This window comes from Homarus americanus, unplaced genomic scaffold, assembly GCF_018991925.1.
Source record: "Homarus americanus isolate GMGI-L3 unplaced genomic scaffold, GMGI_Hamer_2.0 scaffold25013, whole genome shotgun sequence".
NCBI lineage: Eukaryota > Metazoa > Arthropoda > Malacostraca > Decapoda > Nephropidae > Homarus > Homarus americanus.
Genome location: NW_024722158.1, coordinates 5435756 through 5454249, shown reverse-complemented (window position 1 = coordinate 5454249; position 18494 = coordinate 5435756). Strand labels below are relative to the sequence as shown.

At 37.3% G+C, this 18494-nt stretch overlaps 1 protein-coding gene across 3 annotated transcripts; it reads left to right on the top strand.

The window, feature by feature from the left end:
* The first annotated feature begins 686 nt into the window (after positions 1 to 686).
* On the top strand, positions 687 to 18094 carry LOC121862153 (sorting nexin-14-like). Of its 3 annotated transcripts, XM_042360222.1 has the most exons (19): positions 687 to 817; positions 1601 to 1669; positions 2396 to 2597; positions 3026 to 3157; positions 3442 to 3689; positions 4210 to 4414; positions 5141 to 5255; positions 6022 to 6177; positions 6489 to 6613; positions 7023 to 7081; positions 8945 to 8962; positions 10785 to 10854; positions 13839 to 14016; positions 14185 to 14354; positions 14605 to 14840; positions 15132 to 15316; positions 15578 to 15742; positions 16043 to 16233; positions 16940 to 18094. In XM_042360222.1, the coding sequence occupies exons 1-19, from the start codon at positions 711 to 713 to the stop codon at positions 17027 to 17029; spliced, it is 2721 nt and encodes a 906-aa protein (XP_042216156.1). In that variant the 5' UTR covers positions 687 to 710; the 3' UTR covers positions 17030 to 18094. The 3 variants fall into 3 exon arrangements, with proteins under 3 accessions (XP_042216156.1, XP_042216155.1, XP_042216157.1); XM_042360221.1 differs by lacking the exons at positions 8945 to 8962; positions 10785 to 10854 and adding an exon at positions 13102 to 13273; XM_042360223.1 differs by lacking the exon at positions 8945 to 8962.
* Positions 18095 to 18494: the final 400 nt, after the last annotated feature.

Genomic DNA, 18494 nt, shown 5'->3' with positions numbered 1-18494 from the left:
ATCTGAACAAAGTGTGCCATTATCTGTATCCGGTATAATCCGCATGATGTGTATCGTTCACAAACGGCCAATGTAGAAAATTTACAACGACAATAAGCTCTTAAACTTATTTATGTATTTGAATTTCTTTTAAATTTATTTTCTGAGAGCAAATAAGACAAATCAAACCTAAAATAACGACTCTAGTGTGATTATTATTTAGTTTATTGTCATTTGTGTTGTATGAATAAATAAATGAGTTCGCAATCCTGTTCGTTACCTTTTATATAACATTAATTTCACGAGACCCGAGGCTTCGATTAGGACAGTAAGCGACCAAAAAGGGACAAACTTTCTGAAATGCAAAAACCAGCAGGAAGAGCCTAAATTAATATATATAAATATGTTTTGAAGACAGTTGTTGTTTGTGTATATTACATAAGATTTTGTATGAAGTCCTTTTTTTATTTATATTTCCGAAATATAAAAATATATGAGCAATATTTATTGCAGATAAAAGTAGTTGTTATAATTTGTCTTGAATATTGTATTTTCTCCCTATTCCTTCAGTAATAATATAAAACCTTAATTTTCACTATAATAATATAAACAGAAGTAAAAATTGTACTTCCAAAACTCGCAAAACAATGTTGAATTAGGTAGTTGGTATTGTTACGTCATTTATGGAGGTTTCGGTGTTCAGTAAGACTCAGTGTAAATAATGACAGACGATGGAGGTGGAAAATGTCAGGTTCTCGTATCTTTTACGAGACAGAAACGTTATAATACTGTTCCTGGTAGTGCTCTTAATTAGTATCATCATATCTGCTTCCATTAGGTGAGAATTACTGCCGCTTGTTGTGTGATAGAAATGAAAGGAGGTGGGAGGGGGAGTGTTGTCCTGTGTACGTCTATTATGTACACCTAGACGTACCGACGTACATGTACACCACACTAATACTTACACTGTCACGCACACTCTTATTTTACATATATACTTGCATACTGTATTTACACTTCTACACACACATACCAGTACATAGTTAAACATCTAAAAGCGTCAGTACTACACACATACATATACTGTACATACATAAATTACATATATATACACACATACTGTACACATAATGGTTCCTCTTCATGTTCAAGGATAGCTGGTCCAAGAGCCACAGGCATAAATTTGTTTAATGTGTAGAAGCTGTCACCACAACACTCACACCCTAAGGGAACGAGCTGTATGGCCCGGTGTCGAGGAATAATCCCAGGAGACCGAACACATCACCAACCCCACTGACTAACCATTACCCGGGAACACAATCAGTAAATTAATTAATATCCGGAGTCAAATGGTGTACCGGGTAAAGAAACTTGCCCATAGTGTCACTCTACCCAATGCCCGGGGAAACAAACCTGAGACTATGAGTTTGTGAGGCGAATATACCGACCACACATACACACATACACACACACACACACACACACACACATTTAGATACCAGTAGATAAATATATTTCGTTAGATATTCAGTGACATTATCTTAAAAGTGTACAAATGATTCAACTTATATTACTGTTGTTGGTAAAAGGATAATTGACTGACATATTGTTTGCTTTACAGTGTGTTAGTGGGAGTTTTGCTGGTCTTCTCGCTTCTTACCGGGCTCCTTCTGCCTTTTATAATTTTTCGGTGAGTTTATTGAGTGTTTATAATGACCGTTGTTTGACGAGGTACTGGGATCATGTGAAGATTAGACACCCTAGATTATTTCATCTTAAATCACGTAAAAGTTAAGCTAATATAAACTAATATAACATAATCTTGCCTTACCTAACTTAACTTAACTTACCTAATACAGTATAACCAAATCTAATCTAACTTAAAATAATAAATTCTAAACTAAAGTGACCTAACTTAATCTAAACCTAACCTATGCCATCCAGATAGCATTAGGTTGTATACTGTATCAAATCTCAGAAACTCCAATCATCTACTTGTGTGACGGACTTGGGAGGGTGAGTGACTCTACCTAGCCTACCGTCCACTTGGTTAAAGTTAGATTCACCTGTGTTGGAGAAAAAATATAGGAAATAAATAAAGATGGTGTTATGGTACAGTAGCTAGTTGATCTTCACAGTGTCATATTGCAATAGGATACAAAATAGACCTCATCTTCCTATTTAGCTATTTTATACTACAGTAAGTTATCAGGTTAGTACTGTATAGAGCTCGTCAGGATGAGTAAGATTTATACAATAATTGAGTAAAATAAATGCCAATTGAAGTAAAAATTAGTAAAATACATGCCAGTTCATATAAAAATGAGTAAATTTAATGACTGCAATATCAGGGACTACCCTCTCCTATATACATACAGTCTACTGTATGGAGGTTTAATTGTACATTATCTTTCAGTGACGGCAGACAAGTCCCCAACCTCCTAGCAGTATTCACCGGGACAGAAAACCCCGACACGAAAGGGGAGATACCGCGGTCGTGCTCGGTGTGCGGCGGAGAGCGATGTCAGCGTCAACACCCGACCACGTCGTTACAGATATCTGCCCACACGCACGTCAACTTCACCGTACCGCAGAGCATTGACGAAGCTTTAGAGGAGGCGAGTGATGAGTTGCTGACGCATAGTTTACGACCTGTTTATTTCTCCCTGTTAAAATGATGTGATAATTTGATGCCACGTGCTGTACATTTAGAGATGGGCTGCATTAATCATCTAGTTGACAGCATAGTGTATAATTTAAAAATAGAATGCCTTAAAGAAAATCACCCATTACAGTATCAAGAATTTTTAAAGTCAAATTTTCTGGAATAATAAAATTGCTAAAATTGTCCTCTGATTTAAATGAGAGAGAAGGTTATGTGTAGTGTACTGTAGCAGCCCTGAGACTACAGTACTGTATATATTGTACTGTGTTTCCTCTGGTAATGGTCAAGGAGGTTATATGGAAGAGGTATTAATGGTAGTTATTTCACCAGGTACTGTACACGAAGGGTGATATTTAGTCATTATTTTCTTCCTTCCCACAGCTGTTAAACTTAGCCCTGGACCACCATGTGTACAGCTGGTACAGAGAAATCTCCATCCACGAACAGCTGGCAGATGAAATCCGTTACATCATCAGATATGCTGTGGCGGTCGTGGCTAGTAAACTGGCAAAGGTACTGTGTTCTCTGCTTCATGTATAAAATGCCTTCCTATACACTATGTAGTTCTAGTGAGTGTTTTAGCCCTCAAACTCCCAGCCATTTTTGACACTACAATTATTACTTGAGAGGAAACATTTTAAAAACTCTATTATGTTTTAATTGCTTTGAACATTAGAGAGACTTGTAATCTGACATGTGCCATTAAACAGTTACTCCTCACATGCATTTAACATTTATTCCTGAGATGAAGTTAACAGTTACTCCTGACATGCATTTAACAGTTCACTCTCTTCCAGGTCGACTTAACAACAGTGATCATCGACCGCTTACTACCGGCGCTAATAAACCACCTGGATGCATACGTCGAGGGCAGCCGGAGAGTTCGCGGTAATATTTCTTCAGAAGCGGCAGTTATTCAGTACCTGAGAGCGGGAGGCGGGCTGCACCGGGCGGTCAGGTCACGTGAGGATGAAACGGCTTACCTGAGAGGTCTTATTGGCACTGTTGTTCCGTCACTTCTGCCCACCAAGTACCAGTCTAGCAGGTTAGTTTGTACAGCGTATGGATTATAGGGAGTTGACTGTCCCCGTGAGTTATTGAGAGAAACATTAAGCGAATATAATATTAAAAGTAGCGTCCCTGTAGTGAAGGGGTTCAGTACAGAATGTTGGCTACCAGATGTTAGATCATATACTGTACTGTATAAATGGTCCTTCCTTCCTTCCCTCCTTCCTTCCCTCTCTCCCTCCCTCCCTCCTTCTTTCCCTCTCTCCTTCCTTCCTTCCTTCCCGCTCTCTCTCCTTCCTTCCCTCTCTCCCTCCATCCTTCCTTCCCTCCCTCCACCCTTCCTTCCTTTTAAGAGAACTCATGCAAGTGTTGACTGTGCCACATACTGAAATATTATTTTGTGTATATCAAGAAATTATTATTATGGTGTTATTATTATTATTAAGGATATTGAGACAACTTTTGTTTGTAGATAGTGATTTTTTTTCTTTTCTTTATGGTTACTTATTGAAAACTTTTGTTATGGCTATATTAAGAGAACACTTGTGTCCCTGCAGGTTGGGACGTGCTTTTTTAGAGGAGCTGTTAGGTAGAGTCTTATTACTTCAGGCTTTGGATCTCTTAGCCAACCCCGACACACTCAACCTTCTCTTCCTCCTCCTTCTGAGTCGAGATTCATCGCCTTGGTTACCTCACAAGCCCGAGCCAGAGGTCCTGCTGCTTAAGAATTTCGCCTCCGTCAACACACATCCACGTAACTCAGTAAGGGGTTTAGCGATATCTCTCTCTCTCTCCCTTTCTCTCTCTCTCTCTCCCTTTCTCTCTCTCTCCCTTTCTCTCTCTCTCTCTCTCTCTCTCTCAGGTTATCATCAGTGTTTGTCAGAATTTTGATGTTTTTTATGGAATCTTATCTTGAAAATCAGGAACTTCATTTTATTTTTGCCAGATGATTTTACACCTTAATGCAAACCTAACCTAACAAAAATGAACATAATATAATCTAATCAAACTAAACCTAACCTAACCTAAAATACCCTAACTTGACCTAATTCAACTTAACCTAACCTAATATACCCTAACCCCCTCATTTAGTATTAAGGTGTTTATTTAATCATAACTTGGGGTTCCTAATTTTCATGAGATCCCATTTCTGTTATAGAGTTCTAATAGGGATAAATTGTATGATTTTTAGATTAACTTTCTTATACTACTTAGTTACTTTAATGTTTTTCTTGATGATAAACATAATAATAGTTAGCTGTGGCATGGTAGGGTTAGCCATGTAAAAGGTCAAATTCTTCCTCTTTATGTATTTTGAGGATTAAATACTCTATATATATTTGTTGGTCTAAATGGTTCATGGGATCAGATTCTTTTAATGTAACTATTTACTTCACAGGCCCATAGGCTCAGATTCTATTTATATCACTGTATTCATTAAATTATATGGGATTAGATTCTTCTAATGGGATTGTATTGTTTTGAAAGGTCCTGAGAAGCAACTTGTCGTCAGTGTTGAAGGATCAGAGTTTACTGTACTTGTTCCACACTTTCCTGAAGGAGGAAGGAGCCATCAACAACCTCCAATTCTGTCTTGCTGTTGGTAGGTGGTACAGTAGAGAGAAAGTAGTAAGGGAGTGAGAGAAAGTGTGTAGTGAGAGTGTGAGAGAAAGCATGTAGTGAGAGAACGTGTATAGTGAGAGTGAGAGAAAGTGTGTAGTGAGAGTGTGAGAGAAAGCATGTAGTGAGAGAACGTGTATAGTGAGAGTGAGAGAAAGTGTGTAGTGAGAGTGTGAGAGAAAGCATGTAGTGAGAGAACGTGTATAGTGAGAGAGAGAGAAAGTATGTAGTGAGAGTGTGAGAGAAGCATGTAGTGAGAGAACGTGTATAGTGAGAGCCTTACAATAATTATCAAGCTATTTGCTCATACTACCGCTCTACATCCAAGTCTCTTATAGTTTGACCTTTTCTTTTACGAATTTCCTTTGTTTATCATTATATACTGGTTTAAAGATAAGTTGTAAGGACTGTGCACCGTATTACAAGTTGTGGATAAAACTAAATGTCATCAGATGTTTCTACTTGTTGTCTTCGCCATATCTTAGGATTTTCTACACTTATCTTGCACCTTTCTCCCTTATATTTCTCTCCTGTTTTGGGGTTTTTAATTCCCCTTGTTCTATACATCTTATTTATCTTGTTTTTGGTAAATTATGGTTATATCCAGTGATGTATGGCCACTTACTGTATACACATCTTTGGCCACTTACTGTATACACATCTTTGGCCACTTACTGTATACACATCATTGTTTGGGTAGGTTAGTGTTTGTGGTAGGTGGTGTTACCTGGGTATTGTCTCCCCAACAGAGGACTTCAACCGTCACATCCTGGACCCTGACCTGACTTCTGAACAACTGGAACAGCTCCACCACGAAGCTCTGGAACTCTATCATACCTACATGGTGTCCTCGGCCGTGGATCGCATCAACTTCCCCTCACACATCGTTTCTCACATTAGAGAGAGTGAGTTGTGTTGTTTCTGATCTTACAGACTGATTTTCAATTCATTATAAGTTCATTTTATAATATTTCACATTACATAAATAAATTATTCAAGTTTTATGCTTATGAAAAATTTTATTCAGGCATCGTACTTAATTGTTATTCTTTTTGTTTGAAATTTTTTTTAATGGTGTAATACTCCACAGGGACGCCATTTTTTTTATTTATTTTTCCCCTAACGCCAGACGATTTTATTCAGCGGAGTGGGAGACCCCATACACAGGTAGTTAATCGGAGGAACTTCAGTTTACTAAATTTTGGTTTTATTTCAGTCGTGCACGGTGAGGTGAAGGACATTGTCAAGTTGCGTACCACTCGTCCTCTGTTCCAAGCCTATGAACACGCGTACAACTTGTTGGAGCGGGAGTACTTGCCACTCTTCATGCATAGTCATTCAGTGAGTCTCTCTTCTTCCTCTTCTTTTCCTTCTTTTCTTCTTCATCTTCCTCTTCCTCACTCTTCTTTATCATCTCCATCTTTTTCTTTTCTTCTTACTTCTTCATCTCCTCAATCTTCTTCCTCCTCCTCTCCTTCTTCTCATTTTTCCCCTTAAACATTAACAGTACACCAGATATTCATTACCTAACCCATTTTAAAACTTAGTAACCTGATATAAAAATAAAATAACTTATGAGTTCTTCTTCAAGCGTAGGATTTGATTTTAAGCTGAGAGAATGAGAGAAACAGATAGGATTTAATTTTAAGCTCAGGGAATGAGATTTAAGCTGAATGCAAAAAATAGAAACAGGATAAAAAAAAATTGAATTTTTTTTTTATCCAGAAACTAATTCATGTTGTTGTTGCAGTATTTTGCTCACCTGTGTGGAACAAGAAGCTCTCAAGGATACCAGAAAAATGCATCTAGGTATGTATGTCACTATTCATCTTCCTGGGAGTTCATTTATACTATTATTATTCTCCATGTTGCTTATATTAATTGTCCTCATTTATCCATTTATCGGAGAGTTTGTTGTGTTGGGGATAAGTGTCATAAGTAGTGTTGATGAGTTGTGTATATTGTTTAGAATTTGTTGGGTACAGTTGGCAGTGCTGTGGATGTTTGGTCATAGTGTGGTGTGATTTAGCCACCAGCCATGTTAATGACCTGCACTAAGATCACAGTAAGGGAAATAGCGCGAGTTTGTGGTATGTTACGAGAAAGAAGCAATGTGAGGAATTCTTCATTTAACGATTATTACAGTCTCAAATATTCCCTCTGGCATTTGTCTTAAGAGGTTATACTACTATTTTTAACATTTTTGTAGTTAGTATTTAGTGGCCATTTCCCTTTTGTGATTGTCAACCTAAAATGCTCTCGGAATTAAACCTATAATGTTTCAAGAATTTAGTTAATTTGCCACTTTTGCTAGATGTAGAAATTTTACTTTAGATATAGATAAGCTAGTCAGTGTTTGTGTAAGATAGCCAGTGTTTGTATAAGATAGTCAATGCTTTTGTAAGATGTAGGTAAGATAGCCAGTGTCTGTAAGTGCCGTAGACAGAACAAGGTGAGAGGCAGCAAGAGAATAGTCCTGTCATACGTTAACTCTTAGAGGTTCATACTGTCCACCACATGATGTTTGATATATCTCTTACACTTGGGAAATTTTGACAGGACCAACACCATCTTATCATTTATTGTCTGGTTACATTTCACTACATGAATCTTTTTCTCTGATCTTTTTAAAAGTTTTTTCTTCATTTTGTGTACATGAGTCATCCTCTGTCTTGTCACATGTGTCATTAAAAACTTGTGTCATCTGCTGCTCTCACATAACCAAAACACATATTCCTCAACCAAATAATAAGGGAATGGAAGGGTGTCATGTACAGTCGTGGAAAAGACTCCTGCCTGTCCTTCGTCTCGTCCGTAAATCCTGAAACTCTTGAACCTGTGAATCCGAGACATCACACAGTGCACCATCTATGGGCCCATTAATGTGTGAGGTCTCGGGTTCACTGGTTCACGAATCTCGGGGTTTATATACGTCACTTTTTTTCCCCCTGACTGTACTTTGTGGGCATGAAGTTTTACATGCTTTATATACGATCTTTATCATTTAATTTATGTTAATGATTATTATTAAGTCTTTAGTTGAGTGTAGTTGTATGCGTTATCGTGTCTGTTGTTCAGTGTACTATAATACGAGTTTGCTGTGACCTTTATTAATTTTATTATTTATTTTATTACTTGACCAAGAAAATAAAAAGGATCATTGATTTGTTACGCAGTACTAGTATTAAAAATATATATTATTACCCCAAAACACAGGAAGCTGCTACAGACCCCACCCAGCTCTCAGGATATTCTCACTAGGGTACTGATGAGTATGTCTTGGTATATGTACAAAATAAAATAGCCATCTCATGCTTAAGGTTGACTTGGCCAGCATACAGTCTACACAGTATCATGAATTGTAGCTTGTGATCTTGAATACAAACCTAAGATAACCGCGACTTATTTAATAACTTAGGTGTGGTACGTTGGTGTCTGTGGTCATGGATGATCACTTAGTACCGTACAGACTTTCTCATACCCGCATTGGTGTCTTTTGTCGGGAGTGATCACACCGTACAGACTCATGTCATACCGGAACTCTAGTAAAAGTATATCGAGAGCCACACTTGGGTCCTTAGCAACCGTTTAAATTTAAGAACTACAAAAATTTTGATTTATATTCAACTGTTATTATAAAATTGTGTTACAAATTTTCTCTCTAATTGGCAGCTCACCAGGAATAAGCAGGTATATTACACTCTTGTACAGTAACAGTCGTCAGTTTTAGTCCTAATGAGTTGTGTTTTTCTTAGTTGGTTTACTAATTGGTCATAAACATTACTAATTGGTCGTATACATTACTAAATGGTCGTATACATTACTAATTGGTCGTATACATTACTAATTGGTCATAAACATTAGTTATTATATTTTCTTTAGTGTTTGTTATTTGATCTCTGTTGCCTCTCAGTTTTGCCCATCATTTAGAGATATTTAGTTGCCTATTGGCTCTCACAAGCTTCCCAGTGTTATTGGAGACTTGATTATAACAGGAGAGTCGCCATAAGGACAATTGTTTTTTCTTATTTGACTTTATTGGTTGACCTAGCATATATAGTACGGTAGTTATGTGGTCGGTGGTTGTTGAGTGAGTGGCAGCGTGATTCCCCCTAACGACCACCAGTCAATCACTAGCTAGTAAGGATGTCAGAAGTGGGTGGAGGGCGGTTGACAAGTCAGCTGGTTGGAGACATCAGATATGTCTTGATTTGTGTTATGTGATGTCATCTACCTCAGTAAACTGTTGCTTCTGGAGTGTTAAAAGAGTCATATCAGGAGGTCTGAGTTGGCTTGGTCCTGCGTTTTAGATCCTGAATTAATGAAATTAATAGTTATGGCCCCCAGAGAGATGCAAAATCAGGGAGGATGGGTGAAGACCGCTCCAAAAATTCTTGAAGTGGAGGCCCATGGTCGCCAACCCTCAGACAAATGGATGGCACCTTGAATGATGTGAAGATTGTGCACGAGCTTGAAAAAATCAATATCGTGTCCACTTTGATCCTCTCAAGTGGGCAATTGATCGGTGGTCAGCCAAGGTGTAAAGTCGCTGCTTACACCTGAACACATTAGTATGGATAGGTTTTAGAAAGAAAGAAAAAATACAGTTTTAAAGTTATTTATCCATATTAGCTGTGTTTGGGGTAAGCATTAACTATACACCTTGGCTGACCAGCAATTAATTACCTGGTTTGTATGTTTAGGGAGGTGAGAGAGGGATGGACCCAGTGAAGTTTTCTGGTTAGGAATCTCGAGGCCGCCAGTCTGTGTGGTTTTTAAGTGGCCTGGACTGTACATGTTTAAGTTGGCATGACACTGATATTTAGGTCCACAGGTGTGTGTGTGTGTCTGTGTGTTATTTATATTTGTTGTTTCAGAGCTTTCCACTTATTTTATACACTTGTCTTGCAACACTTTATCTCACCATTTCCTCAATTTCTTCAAAGTTTGTCTGCCCTTGATCCAGCCCACACACAAGTGGTAAATGAATAATGATAGTACAGTCAGTCATAATAGACAGATATACATCATCTTATTAACCACCTTTCAGATTATAATACACTCATACATATACTGTACAGTAATTAGGATTAAGTTATGCAGAGGACTTATAACTAGTGCCAGAATGAAGCCAATATGTATGTATGTATGTATATATATATATATATATATATATATATATATATATATATATATATATATATATATATATATATATATATATATATATATATATATATATATATATATATATATATATATATATTATATCTAGTGTTTGTTGCTATAAAACTCACAGTGATGGGGGTCCCAGGTGTTGAGTGGTATTTACTGTATTCTCCCGTTACAAGCACCTGTAGGTCTTAGTAAAATGACCTCTTTTAATTGGTCACCTTTAAATAATTCCTTAAAAGATAGGGAGGGGGGGGTATATTTCATGAAAGATTATTTTATTGTAGTATATTTTAATCCATTGTCACTCCCTCCTCACCAACATCAACTTCCTCTTCAGACATCGCAGAACAGATTCCAGTTCCTCGGCGACTTTTTCTCCGTTCAAGAGCCGCATTAGCAAAGCACAGGTGCTGGGCTTCTCCACACACCCATTGCAATGTGGAGGCTCTTTCTGTCTGTCTGTCTCTCTCTCACTTTATCTCTATGATTGTTTTATTAGTTTAAACTTTCACTGATATGCTGCTTGTATGATTCTTAAACTATAGGTGTGTGATGCATAGGTATACTGTTGTGTGATTCATACAGTAATGCTTCTTCTGTATACCTGTAGTTGTATTATTTATAAACTCTAAGCATATACTGTAATGGTAATGCTGTATTTGTATGATTTAAGTAATTAAGCTTCTGTGGTTGTATGAATCATGTGTTATAGTCATATAATTGTTATACTACAGTTAAATGATTTTTAAACAGTATTATTATCATTAGTATTATGATTCATTCACTCTACTGGAAGGTTGTGGTTCAAACATATCAAAACATCGCATTGTGTTCAGTAGTATGTCAAATATTCAGTAAGGTCACTCCTTGAAGGCTTCTGTGTAATGGAGATCTTTAAGTTTACCACATATATATATCTACACGCATCCAGCAGTGTTCAGCTTTGTTATGAAGGCACCGTAGTGTTCAGTCACAAGCATAAGTCCCTTTACATGCCTCACACTTTAACTATTGGGATGAGGGTCTTAAGTGGTCATGTATACTTTGATAATATTGTGATAATTTTACTTGGATTTGGTACAATGTTCTTAATTAGTTCTGCACTGTTGGAAGCTCATACACACTGGTTGTTCTTACATACTGTCTCTTAATACACACTGGCTGTTCATACACACTGGTTGTTAATACACACTGGTTGTTCATACACACTGTCTTTTCATATGCACTGGCTGTTCATACACATTGGCTGTTAGTTGTATTACTGCATGTACTTTATCTAATGTTTTTCATAATTGCAAATTTTGTTTTATAAAAGTCAGTCGTCAGTCATGGAACGTATAACAGTTTTCGTGGAAATTTGTCTTGTTTCCTAAAGAATTTGAGAACTGGTGTGGTATTAACATTATAGAGTTATGTTCTGCATCATCTTTGGTGAGGGAGGAACAAATTCTTGCCTCCTGTATGTTCATGCACCTGTCTGCTGATCCAGCCACAGGTGGTAAACACAAGAACTGAAACTAATATCAATGTATTCAGGCTAGAATTGGTAGTGTCTAGGTGGGGCCTGGTCAACGCATATTTATGGATCATTTATATATATTTTGATAAGAGTTAATCTTCAACACAGCAGAGCCATGGCTCTTGAGGTGAACTGATCACTGATGTAATGTTATTGAAGCACCGTACAGTATATGACTTGTGTTAGGATGTGAAGGTACATACAGTAAGCTGAGTGTTGCATGAATTACTCATATATTGTACAGGTTACATTTTGTATTTACTGTAAGTTGATCCAAGATCTATTATTAATAAGGAAGTTAGGATTATTAAATGCATCCTCATCACCTCCATGTAAACACTAGGTGAGTCAGGGAGGTGTTGTGTCTGTATGAATGAAGACATCAACATTGCCATTAGTTGTTAAGTTTACACCATGTTCCATCACAGTTGATAATATGCTTGTTATAATTACACCAGGGTGTTAAGATCACATGGCTTGCACTCTGTTAAGCTTGGCATGTAAGGTACATTAAATACACCATGGTTGACAAGTCACATAGCTTGCACCATATTAAGCTTGGCATGTAAAGTCCATGACAGTCTTCTGCTGGTAATGTGGGTAAGATTCTTTGTTTCCATTCATTCTCTTTTTATTTCTTTCATTTTTCTTTTATTTAGTAATTATTTATATATATTTAAAGGACTACAACTTAATTTTACATCCTGCCACGAGTATGGAAGAGACACACAGCATTGCTTTTATTTTTTCTGTAGTCCTTATACTGTGTTATGTTTTGCTGTTTTTTTTCTATTGTTTTTTAAGTTAATCCCCAAGTATAAGTAAATTTAGGCAGTACAGTATTAGAGGCACACATCTCCCTCTGTCATTAACCGTTTTTGTAAGATTTTGTTTAGTTTTATACAGCATCAGACTTTCTTCCTATACTCAAGCTTTGGGTGTTGTGTAACTGGTAAAACGTATATACAGTACACTGAACCTCTGACTAAGAACCAGTAACAAGACACAAAACATAACACCATTTTTATCATCCAAAGAGACTTGAAAGAAAATCTGATTTATGTTTTTGTTGATTTAGATATTTATTTTAATTTTTTTTTATTAAGTAGTAAATTATCTTTGCACCTGTTTTTAGGGAGGTTGATCCTCATCCCAGGAAGAACGTAGGTAAGGTAGTAGCCAAGAAGGTGGGTAGTGGTCTAAAACACATCGGCAAACAGATGGTGCTGAGGCCTTCGGTTGTGATGGGTGAGGACAACCACGACCTCTGTAGTATTGACGAAGCCGATGACATATCTATATTATTGGTTAGTACGACTTCATTCTTTATGCGAGGTATTTTGGTTAGGACTTCGTTATTAAGTGAGATGTTTTGGTTAGTACGTCTTTATTATGTAACGTTATCAAGTGAGATATCTGTTACAGCTTCATGTAAACAAAGGTATGGTATATACAGTACAGTATGTTAAGGTTAGAGCACAACTGTGTGGCTTTATCAGCTCCTTTACACTGCTTCTGTAGTAGGTAGTTAGTAAAGTGTGTCGTTTGGCTGCCTTTAATATTATTTAGCTTTTGCTTAATTAATTCAGGTAATGTATTTGCACTTAAAGTTTTATATTTCTTGAAGTAAAGATTGTCAGTAATTTGTTAATAAATTTTTACTGTATTTCTGTTAATTACCATAATGTTTGATCTTATAATTGTAGCAAACTGTACTGTACATTATTTTGAAGTGCATATAACATGTTTGATCGAATAATTGTAATAAAATGTACATTATTATAAAGTTTATATAGTACTTGGGGTGGTAATGTTATTTGTATTGTAATTTAATACTGTATTGGAATGTAATGTGTATGGTTATTGTGACAGGCTGATGAGGTGGGTGGCATGTCCCAGTCAGTCAGTAGTCTGGAAGGCCTCACCTCGAGTTTCCGTGACTTGAGTGCGTGGAGGGTGAGTATTCCCCGCATAGAGCAGCGCGTCGACCACACCAACAAGCCTTATTATGCTTTTATTGTCGACGTCACTAGGATTGATGTAACAGGAGGTATTATTATTATTGTTGTAGTTATTATTATTATAAAACATTCATCTAATACACAATTTGGTAGTGTTATGAATTATTCCATCAATGCTGTACAGTGAAACCGATTTGTCAGTAACAGATATTTGACCGTTGAGTGCTGAAATATCTCTTATGTTTATCATCTTGAAGCTGAACTGCCGGAGGAGGTGCACTGGGAGGTGGAGAGAAGGTACCACGAATTTTATATCTTGGAGAATAAACTGACAGAATTTCACGGAGATTTTCAAGATAATCAGTTGCCTCCGCGACGTTCACTCTTCACATCAAAAGACATTGGCTTTATGCAGACACGTAGACAGGTAAACTATACACCAACTTCTTCGACTTGCAGGAGGAATGATGATATTTGAGAGATACTGTATGGAGGAGCTTAACCCTTTGAGGATGATGATTTAAGCCAACAGGACTCAAAAGGGTAAGACCTGTCTACAGATGGTGTTTGTTAATTAGAGAAAAATCTGTTCCGGATGAGGGTAGGAGAGAAATGATATTCGCTCAATATTTTGTTGGAAGTTTTATTGTAATTACAGAATAATTTCATGGTTTCAGCTATTTGAGGAATTCCTGCAGAAGCTACTACAGAAGCCAGCACTGAAAGGCTCCCAACTATTATTCTTGTTTCTGAAAACCAAGGATGAGTTCACCAACACTTACTTACCTGACGTGTCTATCGGCCGCCTAATACGTGACGTACCGCGCAAACTGATGAAGGAGCGTGGGCAGCACCTGGATGCCTTCATCAATGTGTTTCTCTCCTCAACCATCACACTCAACAAAAAAAACAAGTTAGTCTTAAAGCCAGGCTGGGTCTTCTCATGTTATTATAGTCACATTAAAGTAACACCAGAAAAACCTTAGTGGTGAGGTCATTGCCTTGGTTAGACAGCATCCTATATTGTGGTGTTCTGTACAGCTGTTGAACTGAATTATTTTACAATAATCACACAGTAATGAATATTAATTAGAAACACAAATCACCTTTGTAGAATTATATAGAAAGTTTTGGCCCCATTACACGTCTAACCAGAAATAACAGAGTGAGAACTTTAAAGTCACTTCAGTTGGTTTGGTCTCAGGTTGGAGTTGGATGATATGTCATATGGTGGGGACCAGTCAGAAGGCTCCCTCTCAGCCAGTTCTCTCCTGAACACTTTGTTTGGGGATAATGCCCAGAGTCTGCCAACACCCCTTCATGAACCTGCCCCTCCACCACCTGCCACCATGAGTGTTGTCGGGGTGTTTGATACAGTCCTCTACCTGGGTAAGTGAAGATGTTTAGTTTGTACTGTACTCTTTAAGGTGTGTCATGTTGCCTGGAAAAGTGAAAAGTCTGGATTAGAGCAACATTCCTCTAAAAACATTTAAATCGTGTTACTTTATCCTACAAACATGTGAATTATTGAACGATCAAAACTTTAACTAGTAATCATGATGAAGAGTTGTGGGAGCTTTGTGTGTTGTTGCTTGTATGATTATTCATACCCTCCCTTTTATGCAGACTTTGACTTGAGTTGTATTACAGTGGTGCGTGTGTATGGTCTGTCAATCAGTGCCCTGCGTTGGCTCATGTGCGTGAGACTGTTGACCAGAAGCACGCTGGATGCGGCTGTTGCATGGTTCTTGAGGCGCAAGTTGGCCTTGGCCCTCGCCCCACCACGTATTGTTAAACTCATCCATCTTATTCGAGGTCAGTCATTATCATTATGTGTTAATTCTGCTCCAAAGATCTTCAAGTAGGTCACAGGTAATACAGCTCTCAGTCTTAACCCCTTCATTTCAAGGATGCCATTTTCAATATTTTGTTTGGGTATTGCCAGACAATTTAATGGGATTCCCTCTGTGTTGAGTATCAGGCATTAGTTATACATGAGATCATTGGTGCCTTTTTGTTTTCCATTCATCATTTTCATACGTACAGGGTATTTATATAGTTCTTCCATCACAACACACAGAAACAGGTTGTACACTTGTGATTTTACATTTCCAGATGCACTGTTTGTAGACCCTCCATCAGAACGCACAGAAGCAGATCACAGGAACAGGGAGAAGGAACTACGGAAGGAAGTGGTGATGTTGTTACCCACGTGGCTACAACGCCTTCTCTTCACTCAAGATCTTTACACTGAGGGAGCAAACACTTTGGTCACCCTCTTCCAACAGCCGGTTCTTAATAAGCAGGCAAGACTTGATGTATTTCTCTTGTTGTGTACACACAGCATGAATAAGATGCAGAGAACAGCTGTGTAAGGAGATGTGAGTGTTAGACAGGTAGCTGACCAGGGTTTGTAAAGATGATACAGTATGGGTATATTAAGGAATTGGATTGTGTGTGTGTTGTGGGTGGATCTGGCCGCAGTACTGTTCACTGTGGAGGGAAAAGTTTTGTAAGAAAAAAAATCTTGAACTTCACGTTTTCATCCTGAGAATAATATGTCCATTGTCCAGTTATTTTACCTTAATTTCAGTATTCCTCATTTTTGTCCTGCTGTCCTGTAAAATAATGGAGTTATATGATAATTACTTCACTGAAAGATTATTACATATTTTAAATAATGCTGACAGGTGAATGGCAGTTGAAGGTGTGATGTCAACATCAAATGTTTAGTCTAATGCATTATAATAATTTCTGTAAGATGTTTTTTTTTCACATATTTGGTGTTTTAATACTGACTTGAGAACAGCATTGAACGACTGTCTGGTCATTAGTGCTGGTAAGGTATCTTGTTAACCCCTTCACTATGAGGATACCACTTTTAATATATTATTTGGCTAATACTAGACAATTTTATTCATCTCAGAGGAGTCTATGATAATATTGTAAAAACATAAGAAATAGAAATAGCAAGTTGGATGTTATAATGGACCAAATATTACATGATTTCAGCTGTCGTACGTCTTACTGGATGCTGTGCTGGATGAGCTGTTCCCAGAGTTAACTTGTGATTCAGAACTGTCGCCGTTCCTCACGAGCTGAGTGAGTTTTACTGGCAACGTCCTCCTCCTCTCATTCTCTCACTCATTGACAAGTATGGCAACATTTTCGGGTTCTCGTTTACTTCGCCTCTGGTATGTGAAAGAGTAAGTTTGAAGTGAACATTCGTGTGTGATGTGTGTTTAATAAGTGAAGTTATTGTTAAGGCGTAGATTTTTCACGTTTTTCTCCACTGTGTTACATTCCTGAATAATAATAATAGTTTTAAGTACACTACAGCACACTGTCTGTAACTCTAAAGTATTATATCGACTGGTCAATAGTGTAAAACAAATTGCTCCATTACATTGATAGGCAAACAGTGTAACACAAATCACTAGTGACCTTCCGTAATGAAACACTAGTGACCAAAACAAATCACTAGTGACCTTCCGTAATGAAACACTAGTGACCAAAATACTCATGCAACTGTATTTTCAAGAACAAAGGAAGTGTTATTGACTGTAGCATGAAATTTATATAGATAGTGATAATACTGTAAAATTTTAATAAAAATAAAGGGAAGATAGTGAAGACAAAATTTGAGTTATAATAGAGAAAGATAATGATGACAAAGTTTTAATAGTGAACTTGAGTTGTGTTGATAATGGAGGAAGAAGTGAGTTTCAGGAACATCAGCTTGGGTGTTAATATTAAGCTGTATATGTAAAGCTAAACCAAAAAAGCTTAATTATTTTCTCCCAAAAGTCTTTCTAATCAAGTTTGGTTTAGTTGGCATTAGTATAAGTACTGTACAGTAATCTCCCCATTAGCTGAAACAATTGGTTTGAGAAATTTCCGAGTATTGAGACGAATTATCTTATTCCGGGAAAAATCGCACATCCCTGGAATTTTTCCTGGCATTGGTGAATGTTTTTACATCTAAACTTCACAACTCACACGGAACACCATTGCTACAGAGGCTTAACTGCAGTGTCACAGACACAGAGCTGTATTTATTCATGCAAACACTACTGTACACATTGTACAGTATATTGTAAATAAACAAAATACTGTATACAATTGTATACTGTACTCACCAGCAGATGCTGTTGTTTTGAGCTTGTGATGCAGACATGCCAAATGGTGATATGATGATACAAGATGGCCTGCCTTTGTCCTGTACCATCTACTGTAGCAGGTGTTGCTAACTATCACTCTCCTCTCCCTCCATGAAGGAGGGATTGTACACACACTGTATACTGTACATACACCCTCTACACACTAGCTTACAGTAGGCATACACTGTTCACTGCTATGTACAGTATTGTATGTATGGTACTTTCAGATTACTGAATGTACAGTACAGGTATATGTAACTGTAATTTTTTTTACATCAACACTGCTTTAACAGTATTCTTGGCTGATTGCATTCCGGTACAGTAATGTACATTACTGCATAACACTGATCTTATGCAAAAACAGCAGTGAGCAAGCTTGTACAATGGCAGCAGCTAATGAACTAAGA